This window comes from Lithobates pipiens, unplaced genomic scaffold, assembly GCF_037356315.1.
Source record: "Lithobates pipiens isolate NorthernLeopardFrog02 unplaced genomic scaffold, aLitPip1_a1.2 Scaffold_13, whole genome shotgun sequence".
NCBI lineage: Eukaryota > Metazoa > Chordata > Amphibia > Anura > Ranidae > Lithobates > Lithobates pipiens.
The window spans coordinates 461,899,323-461,923,581 of record NW_027507718.1 but is presented as its reverse complement, the minus strand read 5'-3'; the positions used below and the strand labels follow the sequence as shown (position 1 = coordinate 461,923,581).

Here is a 24,259-nt window from a genome sequence, read left to right as displayed (position 1 = left end):
CCATTATGTGTTAACATTTGTTTAGATTGTGTGTTTTCTCTATTTTTATATTTATTTATGTATTGAGGCAGTCTGCACACTCTTTTTCAATTGATTTCCATAGATTTTCTTATATATATGCAATAGGTTGAGTGAGGGGTTAACATCAGGTCTTGATTATATCCTCCCGCCCCTCCTCTTCCCTGTCAATGTGCTTAATTGAATGGTGTTGCAGTCCATCCTGTGACTTTGATAAAGTGCTGAAGCGTGAAACATGTAGTCACAGCTTCCCCCGAGTTCCCATAGTTTCCGGCTTCCCTTTGTTTCCGTGGTAATGCTGACGTCACCGCGTCCGGCTCCTAGTCTGCCTGCTTGGCTCTTCAGGTTCCCTTCCCCCTTACTAAAGTCTCTGTCTAGCCTTAGCACAGCTCAGCTACACAGCATCCCTCCACGGTCCATCTTGAAGCCGATTGGTTGATGTTAACCCCCTCTCATCCGGACTCAGTGGTATCGTTCATTATTTAATACCAGTATCTTATTTAGCTATATGTTTTTATGAGTGTTCAGCAACCATCTGCAAGTATTTATACTACTGTTGACTGTTGCTGCAGCTTTTTATATTTGACTCTTAGTGCAATAAATGAGTTATGCTACTTATCTAAAGACTATTACGTTTTCATGCGATTTCCATCATGCGCTGCTTTGTGTTTTCTGTAACCGCTTTAAATCAAAGGCCCTACAGATTAAAATGGTGGGTGGGCAATTTTTTTTTTCACACAATATTTACGCATCGATTTTTCAAACGCAATTTTTTTTGGGGGGGGGGGGACTTTTTTCCATTTTAATGCACTAAACACACTTTATTGACCAAATATTTGATTAAATAAAAAAGATGAGCACAGGGGGACAGGGGTGATTTTTTAAATTTTTTTTTTAAATTATTTATTTTGCTTTTGTATTTTATTTTTAAACTGTTCCTTTAATTTGTTTTTATTTTTTATTATCTCAGGGAATGTAAATATCCCCTATGATAGCAATAGGTAGTGACAGTTACTCTTTTTTGAAAAAAATTAGGTCTGTTAGACCCTAGATCTCTCCTCTGCCCTCAAAGCATTTGACCACATCAAGATTGGTGTGATAAAATGCTTTCCCAATTTCCCAATGGCACTGTTTAAATCCGGCGAAACCTAATTCATGAAGTGCTCATTGCTTCCGGTTTCTTAGGCCATAGAGATGATTGGAGCCATTTCGATCTCCGATCTTCTCTATTGTCAGCTGGCAGGACCACCGGCTGCATTCTCGAGTTCCCTGGTGGGACAGAAGGGCCCTAGAAAACCATGAAAGATGTCGGGGGAGGGGGGGGGGACGTTTCCTCCCACTGTTTGTAAAAGTAGTCTAGAGGCTAATTAGCCACTAGGATTGCTTTTAAATGAAAGCCGACTGCTGGCTGAAAAGAATGATACCTGGTATAACCAACCACTTAAAGTCCAGCAACATACCAGTACGTTGCTGGTCATATTGTTGGGCATATATTGCCCACCCACTTCTAATGTATTGCCTTGCGACTTTTCAACCTTTTGCCACATTTCAGGCTTCAAACATAAAGATATAACATTTTTATTTTTTGTGAAGAATCACCAACAAGTGGGACACAATTGTGAAGTGGAACGAAATCTATTGGATTTTTGAAACTTTTTTTAACTAATAAAAAAATGAAAAGTGGGGCATGCAAAATTATTTGGCCCCCTTGCGTTAATACTTTGTAGAGCCACCTTTTGCTGCGATTACAGCTGCAAGTCACTTGGGGTATGTCTCTATCAGTTTTGCACATCAAGAGACTGAAATTCTTGCCCATTCTTCCTTGCAAAACAGCTCCAGCTCAGTGAGGTTGGATGGAGAGCGTTTGTGAACAGCAGTTTTCAGCTCTTTCCACAGATTCTCGATTGGATTCAGGTCTGGACTTTGACTTGGCCATTCTAACACCTGGATACGTTTATTTGTGAACCATTCCTTTGTAGATTTTGCTGTATGTTTGGGATCATTGTCTTGTTGGAAGATAAATCTCCGTCCCAGTTTCAGGTCTTTTGCAGACTCCAACAGGTTTTCACCCAGAATGGTCCTGTATTTGGCTGCATCCATCTTCCCCTCAATTTTAACCATCTTCCCTGTCCCTGCTGAAGAAAAGCAGGCCCAAACCATGATGCTGCCACCACCATGTTTGATAGTGGGGATGGTGTGTTGAGGGTGATGAGCTGTGTTGCTTTTACGCCAAACATATCGTTTTGCATTGTGGGCAAAAAGTTTGATTTTGGTTTCATCTGACCAGAGCACCTTCTTCCACATGTTTGGTGTGTCTCCCAGGTGGCTTGTGGCAAACTTTAGACTAGACTTTTTATGGATATCTTTGAGAAATGGCTTTCTTCTTGCCACTCTTCCATAAAGGCCAGATTTGTGCAGTGTACGACTGATTGTTGTCCTATGGACAGACTCTCCCACCTCAGCTGTAGTTCTCTGCAGTTCATCTAGAGTGATCATGGGCCTCTTGGCTGCATCTCTGATCAGTCTTCTCCTTGTCTGAGCTGAAAGTTTAGAGGGACGGCCAGGTCTTGGTAGATTTGCAGTGGTCTAATACTCCTTCCATTTCAAAATGATCGCTTGCACTCCTTGGGATGTTTAAAGCTTGGGAAATCTTTTTGTATCCAAATCCAGCTTTAAACTTCTCCACAACAGTATTACGGACCTGCCTGGTGTGTTCCTTGGTCTTCATGATGCTCTCTGCGCTTTCAACAGAACCCTGAGACTATCACAGAGCAGGTGCATTTATACAGAGACTTGATTACACACAGGTGGATTCTATTTATCACCATCAGTCATTTAGGACAACATTGGATCATTCAGAGATCCTCGCTGAACTTCTGGATTGAGTTTGCTGCATTGAAAGTAAAGGGGCCGAATAATTTTGCACACACCACTTTTCAGTTTTTTATTTGCTAAAAAAGTTTAAATTATCCAATAGATTTCGTTCCACTTCACAATTGTGTCCCACTTGTTGGTGATTCTTCACAAAAAATTAAAATGTTATATCTTTATGTTTGAAGCCTGAAATGTGGCAAAAGGTTGAAAAGTTCAAGGGGGCCGAATACTTTAGCAAGGCACCTTTTCTTTCTTTCTTTTTTTTTTTTTTTTAAGTGTGGTGATGAAATCACCTCCTACAGCGCTGGAGCCACTGATTTACATATCGTGAGAGCAAATGTGGTTACTGTCAAGATTAATAAATCAGTGCTGTAGCTGAATGGCGTAACTGAAAAGCAAACAATGGTAACAATAAAACATTAACTCAATAAAGCAACATATTTTTTTATCGCAATCTGTGCTTAAAAAATATATGCCAAAGCATGGGGGAAATCCACCCCTAATGTTAGGAGCAAATTACCCCTCCACCCCTGCCCCCGTGCTTTGGCATATATGCTCTTTTTTTAACTGTGGTGGTAAAATTACCTCCTGCAGCGATGGAGTCACGCTTTACATATTGTGGGAGCATACGCTGCTGCTGTCAGAATAAATAAACCCATGCTGCAGCTGAATGGTGTACCGGCTAAGCAAATGATGGTAAACAATAAAACAAAGTAACATTACAGTACAACAGTACATTAAAATGTAATATGTTTCCAATCTCTGGCAAGGGCCAACTGGGGATTAGCTGCGATAAATTGACTAGCATACAAATTTCTTTGGTCCACCATAGATCTATAGCGATCTTCTATGAAAAACAGCGAATAAAAATCAAGTCACGTAAAATCAACTATTTCTAGCTGAATTTCAGGTTGGCCAGTGAATGGGGGAATTACGGGCCCTGCAGAAGTGGTGGGCTCCCAATTCAGATTGGCAAATGCAGCGGGAAGGGCACTATGGGCTCGACGGGCCTGTCTTTGTCTTTTTAGTGGCTCCGATCAACTAACCAAAACCTCCTCCGCATCCCCAAATCCCGGTACAAATCAAGGGGAGAATGAAGATTTGCAGTCCAGGGACCACGGCTATGGAACGCTCTACCCACGAACATCCGTTTGGAAGGAAACCATCATCTGTCATGCTCATGTTTTGGATCAGAACAAAAGTCTAATAGTATTATATCTACCCCTGATCAGATTGAATATAAAAGCATGCACCCTCTGAAGTAATACGCTGACACCAGTTCAGAGTAAAATACTTTCTGTTTAATATTTCCGCTTCTCAAGATTTTTATACAATTCCATTAAAGATTAAGAGATACGTCAACAAGACTGGCGCATACAAACCACAAATATAAAAATACATATGGTTCTAAAACATTGGTTTTAGCTGGGTGCTCATTTGAGGAAGTAGCTTTGTTTTTGCAGCATTTCTTCAGCATTTCTTGCTTCTTTTAATCCATTGGTGTTATGTTGTTATATTCTGAATGTATTCTCGAAAGCAGGTGCAAACTTTTTGTTAACTGTTGACTGTCAGTCCAGTTCCTAAGCTAGGGAAGGGTGAGTTTGCAAAATATCTGAATATGTCTTAAGGCTGATAAACTGAAGCTGATATGTCAGGCATATAAAACATATATACATTGGAATAGACGTTTCATGATTCCCTTAATCACATCCATTACACTCAGAAACGTGTAGGCCTCTTCAATAGTGTACCTTCGATTGGGCATTGTGGCCTCTAAATTTACTGGTACAACTAGTGAAACTCACAAGAAAAAAGAGCACCTGTTTGTCAGCAACTGCTTCAACGCTACCAAAAAAAAAAGTTAGCGTTCGCATGGATCAGGCCTGACTCTGCGAAAGCTGCAGTTATGTGTATTGTGTTTTGTAAGTGACAGTAATTGATTGATACTGCACTTGGATGGGCTGGGCAAAGGGGCTAAACGCCGGTGCTAGCAGGTATCTGGGCTGATCTTGCTAATGCTGTGTTTGTGGGAACCCTAAACTACTGGGGACGCTAACATAGTTCTGATCAGATCAAAGATATCGATCCGTTCAGATATGATACTATGAAGGGAGGTGTATGGTGCGTGCATGGGCGCTACTGGCACTAATCTGACGCTGCCTGGGGCGACACAGACCCTAACCTACCCTGATGCTAGAAAAACTTGACGGTGTCAGTAACTAGCTACCTGGCTAACTACACACTGACAGGGGGTGATCAAAGGGTTAAATCTTTATTAGGTCTAGGGACCCCCTCCTTATCTGGCCCTACTACTAAGTACCCTAATGCTGGTTAGTGTCACAAATGACACCAGTACAGTGATCAAAGAAAAAAATGAAAACTGCACTTGATGACACTGTGACAGGAAGTGAAGGGGTTAACTGGGCGGCGATCGGGGGATGAAAAGTATTTCTATGTGTACTGTGTCAGTGTAGTGTAGTGTTGGTACAACAGATCTCCTCTCTCCTCTCTCTGGAACAGAAAAGAATTCCAGAGAGGGAGATGACATCACTTCCCTGCATTTGTTTACACTTACAGGCAGGGGAAGTCTCCCATTTGCCATAAATCATTGGCCTGGGCCTGAAGACTGGTCGATTCTGAAGCGAATGCGATCACCACGGGTGCGCAGGGAACACATGTACCCCCTAGTACAGGTACAATGCCACCCCCAGGGAAGCCAACCTTGCACAGTTTAACTGCGGCAGCTGGTCCGGAACCGGTTAAGGTATCCTTATCCTTCTCACAGTGTTTGGCTCGACTATTTATTATCCATAGAGCTCACTATACTACTTTATACTGTATTCTGGGGGTAAAACAATTACATCTAACTGCCCAAGATGCATAAATGGTACAGGTACGCTTATACATATGTTGTGGTGATGCCCCAAATCACTACTGGGAGAGCATGGGAAGAGCAGGGGGAAGAGCATCCTTCTTACCTGTGTGTCGTCTTGTTTCCATTATGTAGATCCTAGGAATGACATGTGCATTGAATGCGATGGCCAAAGGTTTACTGTGACCAAGTTTGAAAAATATGGAGGAAAAGAGGCCACCAAGAACTGGAAGAAAAGCATTTTCAGTAGTGGGATCCCAATGGAAAAACTATTGCAGGTATGGTGATATGTTAATAGAAACTCTAGAAAACACCCATCCCAGTGAAAACTACATTATTTACGTCCACCTTTCCAAAAAAAATTTATTGGATAAACTGCATTAAAGCACGTTTGAACAATGCAAAGGACATTGCTTACATGTTACAAGTTGAAAGAACAAAAAATATAATATATCACAACTTAGTTAAAGTGCCTGCATACATTTTTGGCAAGTACAGAAAATACCTATTGATCTTGCCAAAAATTAAGTGTTCTAATCACTTCCTGTAAACTACCTTACATAGTTACATAGTCTGGCTGGAAAAAAATACAAGTCTATTCAGTTCAACCAATAGAAGAAAAAAAATATTATACATATAACCACCTTAATCTCCTCTTGTTAAGAGAGAATAAATTCAGTTCCTCCAATCTATCCTCATAGTCATAGCTGAGCTTCTCTATGCCTCTTATCAGTTTGGTTGCCCTTCTCTGCACTTTCTCCAGTTCCCTGATATCCTTTTTATGAACTGGTGTCCAAAACTGAACTGCATATTCTCTCTCTCTCTCTCTCTCTCTCTCTCTCTATTTCTCTCTCTCTCTCTCTCTCTCTCTCTCTCTCTATTCTCTCTCTCTCTCTCTCTCTCTCTCTCTCTCTCTCTCTCTCTCTCTCTCTCTCTCTCTCTCTCTCTCTCTCTCTCTCTCAAAACTGCAGCTTGGCATTCCTTATTATGATCTATCAGAACAGCCAGATCCTTCTCCACCATTGACTTCCCCAGCTGTTCTTCTCCTAGTATGTATGATGCACGCGTGCTTCTAGCCCCCAAGTGCATACCATTACATCAATCAAGATTAAACCTAATTTGCCACACAGTTTCCCAATTAAACAGTGCACTGAGGTTGGCTTGTAAGTTGGAGACATCCTGTAAGCATGCATAGCTTGGTGTCATCTGAAAACACTGAAATTTTACTTTTAATCCCAGACCCTATATCATTTATAAATATCCTAAAAGGTAAGGGTCCCACTAATAACCTTTTTGATGACCATTCAGAGTAAGAAACAATGGAAATTGTACTTTTAATCCCAGACCCTATATCATTTATAAATATCCTAAAAGGTAAGGGTCCCACTGATAACCTTTTTGATGACCATTCAGAGTAAGAAACAATGGATTTGAAATGACTGAGCTCAATTCTTTTAGGATCCATGGGTGTATGCCATCCGTTCCAGGTGCTTTATTCACCTTTATTCTGTCAAAATATTTCTGGACCATATCAATTTTGAGCCATTGGGATTCATTTGGGGCTGTGTCAATACCATCTCCATTATGGACATGAGCCCCCCCCCCCATGCTCTTTTATATACACAGAGCTGAAGAAGGTATTTAATAAATATGCCTTCTATTTGTCCTCAGACAACACTTGAAAGAAAAAAAAAAAATCATATTTTTTTCTGTAAACTAGCAATCACCATATACCCCACATGATAGAGACAAACAAAGGAAGACATTTTTGAAGTCTGTGACTTTATTTCCACACCAGAAGTTAATCATCCAGATACAAATTCATTGCAGGATAAAAGATTTAATCCTAGAGCCATAATTTTTTCAGATTGAGCGCAGCCACCCAGGGACAGGATGTGGGTTATTTTTAGAAACTAAAGGGAAAATAGCCTGAAAAAAGAAAGCTATAGCAGCTACCACATTTTAAGCAATGTCAATTTGCAATATATACATTTTTTGATTTGGACAGCCAGGGGCAGTAAAAGCAGGCTGTTAGGGTGCAGTTTTACTGTAACGCTGGCCACCCACCTAGACTAGGACATGGAGCTGTTCAGGGCTGTACACATGCCATGGCCACATTGCGTTGCAAGCAAAGGGAAGCACATACCCTATAGGGCACAATAAACCTCTTTATTGATTGAGTTAAAATCATACACTTATGCACTCACATGCTCCAAAGGTGTCATTGTGAACATCAAACTCAATCTTGAGCCCTTGGATGCAGGAATCCACCTCCAGGGATAGTGGAGTGCTGGTCGCACTAAAGCCATAAAACTGACAGGCACCTGATGTTGGGAGGGAGACCAGCAGTCGCTCAGTGGAACGTTGTGCACCTAGAGAAGCTGTGTGGGTTAACAATGCAGTGCATTTCAGGGGCATGGCCTCCTTTTTTAAGCATCTCTTCGCAAATGCAGATTCTTGAAAAAGGAGGCCACTTCAGCTCCAGCTTATAGGATGTCAGAAAATAATGACTAGAGCTGGTATATGGTAAATGAAGGACAGAGTCACCAAAGGACCCTGAAGAGCACAATTGTCAGGACAGCTTTTCAACTACTTGTCACTTAAAAACATTTATTCATTGTGTATCGACTGATAACTTGATAAAGGAGCATAAGGTGGAGAGGCCAGGAAACTGTGAGAGAGGGTGTGGGAGTCAGACATACTGTCAGGAGGATCTGTGGGACACACTGGCAGGAGGAGCTGCAGGCATGCTGAAAGTGAGGAAGCTGGACACATTGATAGGACCGACCGCAGGAGAGCTGGGGAACTGTGAGGGCTCTGTAAGTACTGAATCAGGGGTGAAACTGAGGCACTGCAATTAGCGGGGAGTATAGTGAGTATTATTGAAGCACTCTGAGTAAATTGGAGTACTGGTACTAATTTGGAGTAATATAAAGTACTGGAAGTAATTTGGATTAATTTGGCGTACTGGGAGTAATCTGGAGTATTGGGAGTAATGTGAAGTACTAAGAACAATTTGGAGCAACTTGGGGTACTAGGTGTAATTTTCAGTACTGTGAGTAACTTGGAGTACTGTGAGTAATCTGGAATAGCTCGGAGTACTGTGAATAACTTGGCGTATTGCGAGAATAGGAAGTAACTTGAGGCATTGTGAGTAACATGGAGTACTGTAAGTATTTTTGGAGTATCCTGAGTAACTTGGGGCATTGTAGGTAACTAGAGCACTGTGAGTTGTCTGGAGTAACCTGGAGTACTGTGAGTGACCTGGAGTGCTGCAAGCAATTTAGCGTAACTTGGAGAATTGTGAGTAATTGTGGATTGAGAGGAACATTTTGGAGTATCTTGGAATATTGCAAATAACTTGGGCTCTTTGTGAGTAATCTGAATTAACTAGGGGTACTGTGAGTAATTTGGAGTAACTAGGAGTATGTGAGTATAATGAGTAACTTGAAGCATTGAAATTGACTCGGGCACATGATACTAAGCAGGAGTAGAGGATGCCGTGTGACCAGTGGGCAAGAAAAGGATGCCCATTGAAAATAACGCAGGATGAATTACAGCCCCCACCAAGCTTTTCAGCAGTAAGGGAACCAGATTTTCCCAGGCAAAGGTTGCTCCACAAGTTGGCTACCCAGGCAGAGTGTGTGAGAGGACCTTGCTAGGGATGCCATCTGAGAGAGAGCTTGTGGCAGAGAAAAATTACTGCCATGTGAGGGACGACCAGAGACCGCAGAGCGTGACCTGAGTGCAGAGGGACAAAGTTGCTGCCAGGATAAGAACCTGGTGTCCTGCTTACCATAGATGCCATGTGCAACCCAGAGTGAGCGGCATCTGATCAGATGGATCACCGCTGTATCGCTGGGTCTGGTGAGAGAGCTTTGTGGCTGCTACTTGTTAACACCTACCAGCTTCCCTATAGCTCTAATACTCCCTGCACGTCTTATTGATTGCTTTAAAGTGTACCAACAGCTACTTGTGCCCAACGCTTAGCCAGCTTTGTTTTTTGGAATGTTGGGGTGGAGAGTGAAATTGCATGGGGAGGGGCAAGAAAATGTTTGCCCGAGGTCCAATCAATATTAAAGACAGCCCTGGAAAAATTTTCCTTGTGACCATTGTCACTAAAAAGTTTTGGATTTAGATATACTTTAACTAAAGTGATTCCTTTCATTAAAGCGGGAGTCCGCCGGGACTCCGCGTTTTTTTTTTTTAAAAGCCAGCAGCTACAAATACTGCAGCTGCTGACTTTTAAAATAGTGACACTTACCTGTCCAGCGCGCCCGCGATGTCTGCACCCGAAGCCGATCTCTAGATCGTCTCTCGGGTGCTGCTGCCGCCATCTTGGGTATGGGAATCAGGAAATGGAGCCTTTTAGCTTCATTTCCCGGTTCCCTACTGCGCATGCGCGAGTCGCGCTGTGCAATAAGGACGGTCCCCGCTGCCTCTGGGATCTGTGTGTTTCCCAGCAGGCAGCGGGGCACTTGCGGAAAGGGGCGGGCACTTGCGGAAAGGGGCGTTATCTACGCCCCCTTCCGCAGAGAGCTATCCTGGAAGTGGGTGCAGATACCTGTACTGTACAGGTATCTGCACCCCCCCTGAAAGGTGCCAATTGTGGCGCCGGAGGGGGGGGAGGGTTCCGATGAGCGGAAGGTCCACTTTAGGGTGGACCTCCGCTTTAAGCCACTACCTTTAAATGTATTTATATGTGTATGCGTAATTACCTTTTTATTTTTTTTGCAGTTCCGTATCCTGAAATTGCCCAGAAACATTAAACGTAAGTGTCTCTCATCATGTGTATAAAGATTTCACTAGTTATACCTCCTACACACTAATTTCTGAGAAAAGCCTGGAGTATGGGGGTGCTGCTGCATCAAACAGCTGGTTAACTGGAATCAACACAGAAGAGAATATATGTCACCAGTTCATTATGGATCCTTATCATTTAAAAGCCATAACTAATGGGTCCTGCGTGGCCCTAAAACATTGTATCTGCACTAATTATGATCGATTTATGACTATCTGCACTATATGGTATGAATTCATGGTGTGCTGGTGACTTATATTCACCTCTAAGGATAAAACACAACAACTAATGAATAGTGCCAGCTTTTCCAGACTCTTCCTGGTTTGAGTAGAGGGGAAGGAAGATTATGGAGTTTGCTATGTCTGCACACTGACGCGCAAAGTTTTTGGTAGCTCTGGATAATTTTTTTTCTCTGTGATGTTGAATCCACATAGCATGATCTAGCCAAAGAATCTCAAAAGTTTACTTTTAAAAGTGGTTATTAGAAATGCAGCACAACAGATTCAGTTCTTGCAGTTGTTCACAGTGATCGGCCACTGTCCCTTATGGATATGTAAGACGCTGTTCCAGTTGTGGAGAGATAGGGCATTTCATGTGACTACAGTTCTCTCACGTCATGAAGCAACATACTGGAGGAGGCAATGCACACACTATGTACCAGTTAAATGTTTATAGTACAATAATATACTGTATTAATATATAAACTTTAAAAGAATAAAAGATTATACATTAATGTCACATTTATATATACAATATAGCATAGTATAAATATACATGTATACTATACATATATTCTGTACACTCACCAGCCACTTTATTAGGTACACCTGTTCAATTGCTTGGTAATACAAATTGCTAATCAACCAATCACACGGCAGCAACTCAATGCATTTAGGCATCTCGACATGGTAAAGACAACTTGCTGAAGTTCGAAACCAAGCATCAGAACGGGTAAGAAAGGGGATTTAAGTTGATCTACTGTGATTTTCACACACAACCATCTCTAGGGTTTACAGAAAATGGTCTGAAGAAGAGAAAATATCCAGTGAGTGGCAGTTGTGTGGACGAAAATGCCTTATTGATGTCAGAGGTCAGACAGAAGGGGCAGACTGGTTTGAGATGATAGAAACAGTATTGTAACTCAAATAACCACTCTTTACAACCAAAGTATGCAGAATACCATCTCTAAATGCACAACACATCTTACCTTGAAGCAGATGGGCTTCAGCAGCAGAACACCACATTGGGTACCACTCATAGTTACATAGTTAGTCAGGTTGAAAAAAGACACAAGTCCATCCAGTTCAACCTAAAAAAAAAAATAATAATAATAATAAAATATAATAATAATATCATACAATCCCATATACCCAATTCTATACCCACAGGTGATCCAGAGGAAGGCAAAAAACCCCAGCAGAGCATGATCCAATTTGCTGAAGCAGGGGAAAAAATTCCTTCCTGATCCCCCGAGAGGCAATCGGATTTTCCCCGGATCAACTTTACCTATAAATGTTAGTAACCAGTTATATTATGTACACTTAGGAAATAATCCAGGTCCTTCTTCAAGCAATCCACTGAGCTGGCCAGGACCACCTCTGCAGGGAGTTTATTCCACATTTTCACAGCTCTTACTGTGAAGAAACCTTTCCATATTTGGAGATGAAATCTCTTTTCCTCTAGACTTAAAGAGTGCCCCCTTGTCCTCTTTGTTGACTGTAAAGTGAATAACTTGACACCAAATTCACTATATGGACCCCTTATATATTTGTACATGTTTATCATATCCCCCCTTAATCTCCTCTTATCAAGAATGAATGAAATCCGTTCCTCTAATCTTTCCTCATAGCTGAGTTGCTCCATGCCTCTTATCAGTTTGGTTGCCCTTCTCTGCATTTTCTTCAGTTCCCCAATATTATTTTTGAGAACTGGTGCCCAAAACTGAACTGCATATTCCAGGTGAGGTCTTACTAATGATTTGAACAGGGGCAAAATGATATCTCTCTCTCTGGAGTACATACCTCTCTTAATACAAGAAAGGACTTTGCTCACTTTGGAAACCGCAGCTTGGCATTGCATGCTATTATTGAGCTTATGATCTACCAAAACCCCAAGATCCTTCTCCACTATGGATTCCCCCAGTTGTACTCCCCCTAGCATGTATGATGCATGTATATTCTTAGCCCCCAAGTGCATAACTTTACATTTCTCAACATTAAACCTCATCTGCCACATAGTCGCCCAATTAGACAGAGGTCGGCTTGTAAATTGGAGACATCCTGTAAGGACGTTATTCCACTGCATAGCTTGGTGTTATCTGCAAAGACGGAAAATTTACTTTTGATCCCAGACCCAATATCATTTATAAAGATATTAAAAAGTAAGGGTCCCAGACCTGAACCTTGGGGTACACCACTGATAACCTTAGACCATTCAGAGTAAGAATCATTAACCACTACTCTCTGAATTCTGTCTTTTAGCCAGTTTTCTATCCATCTACAAACTGATATTTCCAAACCTATAGACTTTACCTTACACATGAGCCGTGTGTGCAACTGTATTAAACAATTTAGCAAAATCCAAGTATACCATGTCCACCGCCACCCCTCTGTCCAAGGTTTTACTTACCACCTCATAAAAAGAAATCAGGTTTGTCTGACAACTTCTGTCTTTCATGAATCCATGCTGTCTGTTGCTTAAAATATTTTTTTCCTGCAAGAACTCGTCTATGTGGTCTTTGTTTAATCCCTCCAGTATCTTCCCAACTATAGAACTTAACCTCCCTGGCGGTATGATTCAGTCTGGAATAAGGTGCTGAAAGCGGTACAATTATTTTGCATGGAAATCTGGCTTTTATTTTGTAGTCCTGTAATTCTTAGGAATAACGCTCTGAAATCTCTTCAAACCAGAGTCTAGCGGACATCCCGGGTATGATAAAGTTTATAATATAATAAAGAATAATAAAAATTATTCAATAATGTAATCAAATCCAAAAAAAAATGAAAAAGGGACATGTTTTGGTTGCTATGGACAATCTCCAAATTCCAAGCAGTAAAAAACAGTATTTATAATATAAAAGTGCATGCAGGGCATTGCACAAACCACTAGGGACAAAGGGGGTGTGTATTTTTTACTACAGCACTGTAATCTGTAAGATTACAGTGCTGTGTGTGTTTTGTGTCTTTTTACATTTTTGAATTTGCTGCCGTTCTCCGCTCCCGTGCGTCGTAACGTCGCAGGGAACGGAGCTCGGCGGCATTCGGCACTGTGAATCGAGCGCAGGACGGCTCGATCACACAGCGCGGGGGACATCGCTGGATCCAGGGGACAAGGTAAGTAACGTTACCTGTGTCCTCCCCTGCATCGAGCGGTGCAAGCCCGAGTCTGGCTCGGGGTTACCGCTATTGTAATGAAATTCCCAACCCGAGCCAGACTCGGGATTACCGCTAAGGAGGTTAAACTAACAGGTCTATAGTTACTTGGTAAAGACTTTGTTCCCTTTTTAAATATAGGCACCACATTGGCCCTGCGCCAATCCAGTGGTACTATTCCTGTCATTAATGAGTCCCTAAAAATTAGATACAATGGCTTTGAAATTACAGAGCTCAATTCTTTTAGGATCCGTGGGTGGATGCCATCAGGTCCAGGTGCTTTATCCACCTTTATTCTGTCCAAATATTTCTGGACTTCTGTCAGCTAAGAACAGGAAACTGAGGCTACAATTGCACATGCTCACCAAAATTGGACAATAGAATATTGGAAAAATGGGGTCTAATCTGATGAGTCTCGATTTCAGCTGCAACATTCAGATGGTAGGGTCAGAATTTGGCATAAACAACATTAAAGCATGGATCCATCCTGCCTTGTATAAATGGTTCAGGGTAGTGGTGATGTAATGGTGTGGTGGATATTTTCGTGGCACACTTTGGGCCCTTGATACCAATTGAGCAACATTTAAACACCACAGCCTACCTGAGTATTGCTGACCATGTCCATCCCTTTATGACTACAGTGTACCCATCTTCTGATGGCTACTTCCAGCAGGATAATGTCACAAAGCTAAAATCATCTCACCACTGGTTTCTTGAACATGACAATGAGTTATTGGCCTCCACAGTCACCAGATCTCATTCCAATAGAGCACCTTTTTGATGTCTTGGTAGGGGAGATCCTCATCATGGATGTGATGCTATCATGTCAATATGGACCAAAATCTCAGAGGAATGTGTCCAACACCTTGTTGAATCTATGCCACAAAGAATTAAAGCAGTTCTGAAGGCAAAAGGGGTCCAACCCAGTACTAGCAAGGTGTACCTAATAAAATGGCCAATTAGTGTACTTTTGCAGTGATGAGCAAATTACACATAAGACAGTCATATGATATTTTTCCTAAACAATAAGCAAAAGTTAATAGGGACACTTTAGCAGCATTTTTTTTCTAAAGCAAGAGCTCAAAATGCTTTAGAAAAAAAAATGCTGCTAAAGTCCTGCATGTTGCCAGTTTTTTCCTTCCCTGAATCTGTGTCTGAAGACCTAATTTATGAATGGGTGTTATCTGTACAAACAAAATTATGAATGGGAGCGCCACCAAGTTCAGCCTTGTTTATCTGGGAGAGAAGATATGGCCATGTTCTTGGAAGCAGAGGTGAACATACATTAGCTACCAAAGGGGCACTTGCATGAGAACAGTTTTTGGGGCCCCCCATTCAGCTACTGTCCAAGTACAAAAGCTAGAAATCTTGAGAAAATGAGTGGGTCACCACTAGCTGCTCTGCTTATATTTGGCGTTTTTAATAAAAATTATAATTGATTCTGGCCAAGCAGGTAAATACGCAGTTGAACTAATGTACATTTGGGAACTGTTTTACTTGCCAAAGGCTTTGTAATTTAGTATGACAGGTTTTGTACTCCTACAGGGCAGCACAGGCAAATCTCTGACCTCCAATATAACATGAAAGACACACTGGGGTTTATTTACTAAAGCTGAACAGTGCAAAATCAGTCTCACTTTTGCATTGAAACCAATCAGCTTTCAAGTTGTATTACCAAAGCTTAAGGTGCAGCATACTGTACCTGTCTTTTCTTGTTTAGAGCTTTCTTCAGGCCGGTCACATGACTTGTGGCTACTATACTGCTCCAATGGATGGCTTCTGCAGGAGGGGCCAAGATCTCCCTCTGACGTCAGCCAAGGAAATCACATGGCTGCTCAGCCCCTCCTGCAGTAGCCCTAGAAACCGGCCGAGAGTCACGGGACCAGCCTGAAGAGGACAGCTGCGGATGACGAAGGAACAGTGGTCAGGATTCAGCAGCCATGATTTTTGTGGTCAGAGCAGACAGGGGGATACAGGAAGTTGAGGGATCAGGGAGGTTTTTTTTTACCATTTAGAGGGGTGCAGATTACAGCTCAAGCACTGTTTAATCTGCTTTAAGGGACCAGGATCTGTATTTTTTTTTTTTTGGGGTTAACAAACACTTTAATTGAACAAGCTGAGGTTGAAAGCTGATTGGTTTCCCTGCAGAAATGAGACTGATTTTGCACGCTCCAGGTTTAGTAAATAAACCCCATTATTCTTGCTTCTCCATTCATACCTTGATCAGGGGTCCACAGCCAATGATAACTGACTGCCCCCCATTCAGACATGCGTTTTTAGCATCTGGCAAAGGGGAGTTTCCCAGCATTTAATTTGTTTGCAGCCCTCTGCCATCTCAGATTTGCAAAAAGAAGTCAATGCTAGAAGACTGCTGTAACCAACACTGTAATCACATGTCTGAATAGGGAGCTGGTGGCTATATAATGCTTGAAACCTGCCACTGATATTGCAGTTGAGCTCTGAATGGGCCACCAATCTGACAAATCTTATTTGTATTGAATTATTTTTGTTACATATAGGTACATAGTTGGTGAGGTTGAAAAAAGACACAAGTCCATCCAGTTCAACCTGTGTGTGTGTGCGCGCGTTTATGTCAATAGCACGTTGTATACCCTTGAATGTTGTGTTTGTTAAGGTGCCCATCTAATAATTTTTTGTATCTTTGAAAAAGATTTAAGCAGAATTATTTTTGTATCTTAAGCTTTGATATAATTTGTTTTCTTCTTTTATACAGGGAGACCACAACTATAAGGACGTTATGATGTGTGCATATACTGAATCTACATACATTTACCAGCAGAATTTTTACTGCTTGACTTAAGCTCCAGGTTCTCCACTCCTCTTTTCATCTCATCTTCTAGGAAACCTGTAGGCTATATTTTATACAATTATTCCTGAAGATCCCTATGACCCGATTAAATGGCAGAATTAAAACGAGAGGACACAAGCTTCATATCAAACATCCTCCTTGTCACAGCTACCAAGCAGCAAAGAAATATACACATGAAATCTTTTATTATGTGACACACTAAGGCCCACATTACTGGCAAGTATTAGAATGTGTGGGACAGCTATCATGGAACTTTATGGTTAAAGCCCATTTGAAGTCTCACATCGTTTTATCTTTTTATAGTCCTGAACTCACACTTATCATGATTTGTGACTGATTTATGCTTATAAATGCCTTAAAATACATTTTTATTTCAGTGAAAATCCTGTCTACAGCTGCACCTTTCACTACAAGTTTCCTTAAAGTGGAATTAAACTCTGTTTTTTTTTTGTTAAGTGCCCCAGGTGGGTTATGCCATAATGTGCTAGTATGCACCACATATTAGCATTTTATGACATACTGTACATACCTGTCCAACAATGCCCTCCAGTGCTCTGTTGTCAATGCTCCCGCTGGTCCCAGGTCCTCCCATCTTCTCCCAGTCTTCCTTCTGGGCTCTGTCTGTTCAGTCGCTTGAATGGACAGGCCACAACAACATTACTTCCTTACATGTGCATGGGAGTCACAACATTACAGCACAGTGTACATTTCCTCTGATAGGCAGGAGAAAGCAATTATAACAGAAGAGACAGATAGGGTACTTTCTTCCATAAAAACCCTACCTGTCTCTTTTTAATAAAAAAAAATTAAATTGACTTTAATTCCGCTTTAACCAGACATACAGTACAGTGGAAGGGAGATGGTGTGGCAGACAACTTGTGTTACTGAGTGCTTATTACTAAGAGCACTTAGTAACTGTAAATTAAAGGTAAGCCAATAAAAATAGATGTGAGTAAAATGTCTATCTGACGGTATATCAATTTCTGTGACTTCATTTGGGCTTTAACATTTTACATTGTAAAAAATGAACAAACACTCAAACATATTACTGTGCAGTTGGTGTTACAGCCCTTCGCTGTTCTTAATGTGAATGGCAGAGTTAAACACTGTTTGCATTTATACTATGGAGAATGTCAAGAATGGGGTCCTATAGGTCTATTCAGCGGAGGAGGCATTGGGGCAGTGTAGGGTGTTATATGGATGGTTAGCAAGGTATGTAGATCATTTATACATGCTTCCAACAGCATCAGTCATTCAGAAGCTTAGCCAGCGTGTCAAATAAAATGTCAAAAAATACTAGCTATTCTCTTATTCTCCATTCAGATGTCACTCTTGTCTTGAAAAGCAATAAATCATTTATATTAACTAGAGCAGCTCACCTTCTAATTAAAGGCAGTCCCCGAGTTACGAACCGGTTAGGGACTGCCTGTTTGTTCTTAAGTCGGTTTTGTTCGTAATTCGGATGCGCATGCACAGAACGGCGCTTTCTGATGTTTTGCACTGTTTTCCAACATTTTTTTCCGCAGTTTTCCTGCTGTTTTCTGATGTGCCCGTCGGCGCCGCCTGCCGTTCGTAAGTAGGAGTTGTTCGCAAGTCGGAGGTTCGTAACTCGGGGGCTCCCTGTACTATAGTGATCTGTGAAACTGTATGATGTACATTGCATCTGGAAAGTATTCACAGCGCTTCACTTTTTACACATTTTGATATGTTACAGTCTTATTCCAAAATGCATTAAATTGATTGAAAGCTTGTTTGAAATCTTTGCAAATTTATTTAAAAAAAAAATAAAATGAAAAAAACCCCATGCACATAAGTATTCACAGCCTTTGCCATGACACTCAGAATTGAGCTCAGGTGCATCCTGTTTCTACTGATCATCCTTGAGATGTTCCTACAACGTGATTGGAGTCCATCTGTGGTTAATTCAATTGATTGGACATGATTTAGAAAGGCACACACCTTTCTATATAAGGTCCCACAGTTAACAGTGCATGTCAGAGCACAAACCAAGCCATGAAGTCCAAGGAATTGTCTGTAGACCTCTGAGACAGGACTGTATCGCGGCACAGATCTGGGAAAGGGTATAGGAAATTTTCTGCAGGTCCCAATGAGCACAGTGGCCACCATGATCCATAATTGGAAGAGGTTTTTGGAACCACCAGGACTCTTCCTAGAGCGGGCTGCATGGCCAAACTGAGCGATCGGGGAAGAAGGGCCTTAGTCAAGGAAGTCACCAAGAACCCAATGGTCACTCAGGTGCAGTGTTTCTCTGTGGAGAGAGGAGAACCTTCCAGAAGAACAACCATCTCTGCAGCACTCCACCAATCAGGCCTGAATGGTAGAGTGGCCATACGGAAGCCACTCCTCATTAAAAGGCACATGACAGCCCACCACGAGTTTGCCAAAAAGGGACCTGAAGGACTCTCAGACCATGAGAAACAAAATTCTCTGGTCTGATAAAAACAAAGATTGAACTCTTTGGCTTGAATGGCAAGCGTCATATCTGGAGGAAACCAGGCACCATTCATCACCTGGCCAATACCATCCCTACAATGAAGCATGGCGATGGCAGCATCATGCTGCGGGGATGTTTTTCAGTGGGAGGAACTGGAAGACTAGTCAGAATTGAGGGAAACATTAATTCAGCAATGTACAGAATTATGCTTGATGAAAACCTGCTCTGGACCTCAGACTGGAGGAAGGTTCATCTTCCAACAGGACTACGACCCTAAGCCCACAGCCAAGATAACAAAGGAGTGGCTACGGGACAACTCTGTGAATGTCCTTGAGTGGCCCAGCCAGAGCCCAGACTTGAATCCAATCTCTGGATTCAACCTGATGGAGCTTGAGATGTCCTGCAAAGAAGAATAGGAGAAACTGCCCAAAAATAGGTGTGCCAAACTTGTAGCAATATACTATTAAGACTCAAGGCTGTAATTGGTGCCAATGGTGCTTTAACAAAGTATTGAGCAAAGGCTGTGAATACTTACAGTATGTACATGGGATTTTTTTTTTGGTTTTTTTATTTTTAATAAATTTGCAAATAATGAATTTAATCCATTTTGGAAAAAGACTGTAACATAACAAAATGTGGAAAAAATCAAGTGCTGTGAATACTTTCCGGATGCAATGTACAAATTCATCTTGCACCATGCTGTGGATGGAGACATTGCTCCTACATTCTACTGGAAACATTGGCCAGAAAATCTAGGACTACTTTGCTCATCTGCATCTTCATCAAAACATATACCAATACCCAGTGGCGGCTGGCGGATTTTTAGTTCTGGGGGTCGGCAAACAAACACCCCCCCCGGGGTCTCGCGGGCCACTCATCCAGCCCCGCACTTACCCCATCTGGGCTGGGCAGCGCTCCTACAGGCATCTCCTCCTCTGCATCATGGCGGCTTCCACTGCGCGTCTCCTCCCTCCTCCTCCTAGGCGTCCAATAGGATCGCCTGTCCTTTCAGCCAATCGGGTGACTTCCTGATTGGCTGGGAGGTGGATCAGTGTGAGAATAGCAAATATTAATTCGCTATTCTCACACAACTGGGTGAGCACATCCTTTTTTAAGCATATTAGAGCCTATGGCTCTAATCACATGCTTCAACCCCCCCCCCCCCCCCACGCCGATTGGAATCCATGCGGCGCTGCACTGCATGTAGATTAGGGGGCTGGACTCGTGGATTGGGGGGCGAGTCAAATTAAGACAAATGTTTGCATTAATAAATAATCTGCCTTGGAATAGGTGGCAGGTTCTCATGTACTGTATATTGCTGGCTTTACACATATCTTGTTATTTGGGTTTCTGGTTGGTACAACAATGTGTTTTTAGAACTTTTTAGAACATTTTTCAATCGCTTGTGGAACAAATGTAAATACAATAGAAATGCATAAGAAGGTGTACATATATTATAAGGTATATTTGATACATTAAAAGGTATGATTGATCAAAGGGAAAAATAAAACTCGTCGGAGCCTGATGGTTATTCCCTCTACTGCAGTTTAAAGTGGAACTGCAAACGGCTATAACAGAACTGCATACAGCTATATACACATTACAGATTTTTTTGGCAAGGAATTTATGTTGTTCAGCCAATCTTGTTGTTTAAACATCATTTGCCATACTACACTAAATATAGAAATGTTAGAACCCCATCAGGTTTTTATTGCTGTCAGTGTCTCTGCTGGGAGAATTTCAGAATACACAGATGAACACTGCAGGCATTGTGTGCAAGCACTGATCGATTGTTGGTTTTCCAGCATGACTGTTTGACAGCAGCCAGTGGTTAGACCGGCTTCTGTGGAACAGACAGCGGCACACATGTACTGGAAGGAACTAGCTGTCTTTTGGTACTCATGTTCCCGGCTTAAGAGGATATCGCATGACTTCGAAGAGATCTCATCGTACTTGTTTTGTCTCTGGGACAGATAGTGAAGGCATCAGGGCACAAAATTAAAAAAAAAGCTGATATGATCCTAACCCTTCAAAAACGACAAACTCAAGAACTACAAACAAACGTTTTGGCCTTACACTGGATTCGCCTGAAGTTCCACTTAAACTTTATCCTTCCTGGAGTTGTTGTAGATCCCATGTTATTAACATGTAGAACAAGAAAGACTTTGGTTACATTTTTTAATTATTTTATAAAAGCTTACCAGTTTATAAGCAGGGTTTTATATCTTTTTTGTGTTTACTTGTGTAAATTTTACAATTGCTCAAAAAGAAACATTTATTACAGGGAACATCCATGATACTGAACTTGAAAAGCAGGCTGGGCCTTTTTACGAACCTCTTCTAAATTATTTAAGTCTTATCGTTAGCACAATGGCTGTAAAGAAGAGCCTGCAGAAATCTGACAAGGCCATCTCCTTATTCAATTGGCTGGCTTCTAGGGCTACCCTTCCCTTTAGAATGAGTGGTATTGTACAGGGGATTGCAAATTAAAATCCTGTGCTTAGAGTAGTTGAAATTTAAAAGACCTTTTAATTATGCTTAATGAACTAATAACTGCATTAATTGCAATAATTATTTTTATATCTGCCTGGAGTGCAACTTTAGGTCACATGTCTACCCCAATATTTGAATGTAGTAAGTATTGCTGTTTCGTGCTGTTCACAATAATTTTCCATCCATATTTATCCAACTTTGATCTTTTTTTCTGGCTTGCTTTATTTTTGGTGCAGGTCATTGGGTGACTGATAAGTAGTGATTTGGTGAGTTATTTTGGACCCCTTACCTATTTACCAAACAACTTCTTTAATTAGTTAATTTCTAGCTAGTAATCTGCAAAAAATAACAAAAGGAACAAATCCTACCAATCATGGATTCCTCATCATTGCACCACAAAAAAAAAAGAGTTATTCTATTACGGTAGTTTGTGAGTTGATCTCGAAACCAATTGAGTAATGTCCTTGATACTTTTTTTGTATTTGCACTAATTTGCACGGAATTCACTAATATGGCTACAATCACATTGGTCGCTAAGATTTTTGGAATGAACTCTCTTAAACTAAACAGTATTTTTTGTATGGACCTGAAAAAATAATATTAATCAGAATTGTAAAAAAATTAAGTAGTGGTTTTTAGAGATTATATTGGCACAGAAAAGTGAACCTATGGTATGCCCATATAGGTCAAAGCAACAAGTTTTCTTAGCCCCCCCCCCCCCACCCAACAGCACATAGTCCCCCTTTCTTTGCTTCCCGATGCTCTGCATGACACTTCTAGAACAATGAGGAAGACTAAGACCCCTTTCACACTGAGGGCATTTTGCAGGCGCTATAGCGTTAAAAATAGCACCTGCAATCTGCCCTCAAACAGCTGCTCCATTGTCTCCAGTGTGAAAGCCCTCGGGAGTGGTGTGTTTACCACTCCTCCACCGCTGCTCCCCATTGAAATCAATGGGGTGGCGCAGCTATACCGCTGGCAAAACGCCGCTGTTGTAGCGCATTGCGGGTGTTTTTAACCCTTTCTCTGCTGCTAGCGGGGGTTAAAAGCGGGCCCGCTAGCGGCCGAAATGCGCCGCAAATCCGACGGTAAAACGCTGCTAAAAATAGCAGTGTTTTACCGCCAACGCTATGGGTGGCACAGTGTGATAGGGGTCTTAGTATAGGGCCATGTCATTTACTGTACTTCCCTTCCATTGGACAGTGCTGGTACTTGGGGAATGGGCTAGTACTGTCACATGGTGGGGACTTAGAACATATATGGCATGCATGTACTTCCCCTGTCACAATAGTGGGCATCCTTTGGTGCATGTATGACAATAAATGAAGCATGTATCGATTAGTGATACATGATTTTGCTCACTGAGCTGTTTAGCCAATATTTTCTTAAAACAAAAAGCTATTTATATATATATATATATATATATATATATATATATATGTAAATAATTTTGGCTATTTTAGTTTATTTCAGTTATGTTCTTTGCACTTGTTGCCTTTTTTGTGTGCATTTTATAGTTTTTTTGTATGCTGTCACTTTACAATTGTCTTTTTACTTCCGTTCACATTCTGTTTTTTTCTCTCTGAGTTAAAAAAAAATAATAAGGCCATTGATTGATTTTTGATACAAGAACATGTATAGAATAGTTGAAAGAAGATTTTGTATTTGTTGAAAGTAATTTAAATCCTTTTGCACAGACAAAAAAAAGCTGAATTTAGCTTTCCCCATTGGCTCCAATGCATTGCAGCAAAATATCAAGATTCCAATGAAAATGAAAATAACTCTATCAGGAAAAGTTATTAATTTCAAAGATATATTATAATTATGCATTCAGCCATTCAGTATTGCTTTTTACATTTGTGCTTGATTGTCTTTTGTCTATTTTAATATGTATTAAAACTTTCTTGATAAGTGGACATTTTTCAGTGATTGCTCTTTAAAGACTTGAAGCAATAAATGTATATTTTTATGAATGTGCGTTACATTGTGTGCTGAAATGCTAGTGCTTAAAGCTGTTGTCTAGTCTAAAGTCCAAAAATTAAAAGTCAGCAGCTACAAAAACTGTAGCTGCTGTATTTTAATAATAGGACACTCACCTGCCCCAGGATCTAGTGATTTCCTCACCTGGCCAGTGTTTTCACTGGGCTTCAGTTCCTGGAGCTGGCATACTAACTGTGGGCAGCCGACTGTGACTGCTTGTGGCTTCACAGTCATCTGCTCACTGCGCTATTTGATTGGTCCCACAGTTTTCTGTGACATGCCCCAGAGGGCTGTGGAGAAAAGAGGAGGGAAAAACTTCCGCTCAGATCACTGCGGCGATCTGACCGGAAGTGGGGGAGCGGATACCTGTCAAAACCAGGTACACCCAACCCCCCCCCCCCCCAACAAAAAAATGATGTCCCAAATGTTAAGGAGGAAGAACGTATACATTTTATTTTTAAATCTGTTTATCTTGTAATATGATTTGTTGAAAATGTGTCCAATACACACCTTAGAGATGATCATCACTCACAATCTCTGAAGATTGTATCTAGACTTAAGCCAG

At 41.3% G+C, this 24,259-nt stretch overlaps 1 protein-coding gene across 5 annotated transcripts in view; it reads left to right on the top strand.

Annotated features, from left to right (window-relative positions):
- The window catches only part of LOC143975439 (uncharacterized), a 65,087-nt gene extending 41,457 nt beyond the window's left edge, over positions 1-23,630 (top strand). For 4 of the 5 annotated variants that reach the window (XM_077477837.1, XM_077477836.1, XM_077477835.1 and 1 more), the window contains 4 exons: positions 5,900-6,042; positions 10,502-10,535; positions 11,954-12,079; positions 16,671-23,630. In XM_077477837.1, coding sequence (XP_077333963.1) covers positions 5,900-6,042; positions 10,502-10,535; positions 11,954-12,030 — 254 coding nt within the window. In that variant the 3' untranslated portion in view covers positions 12,031-12,079; positions 16,671-23,630. The remainder of the gene's footprint in view (positions 1-5,899; positions 6,043-10,501; positions 10,536-11,953; positions 12,080-16,670) is intronic. The other variant, XM_077477834.1, reaches the window with a different exon arrangement.
- The last annotated feature ends 629 nt before the right edge of the window (positions 23,631-24,259 follow it).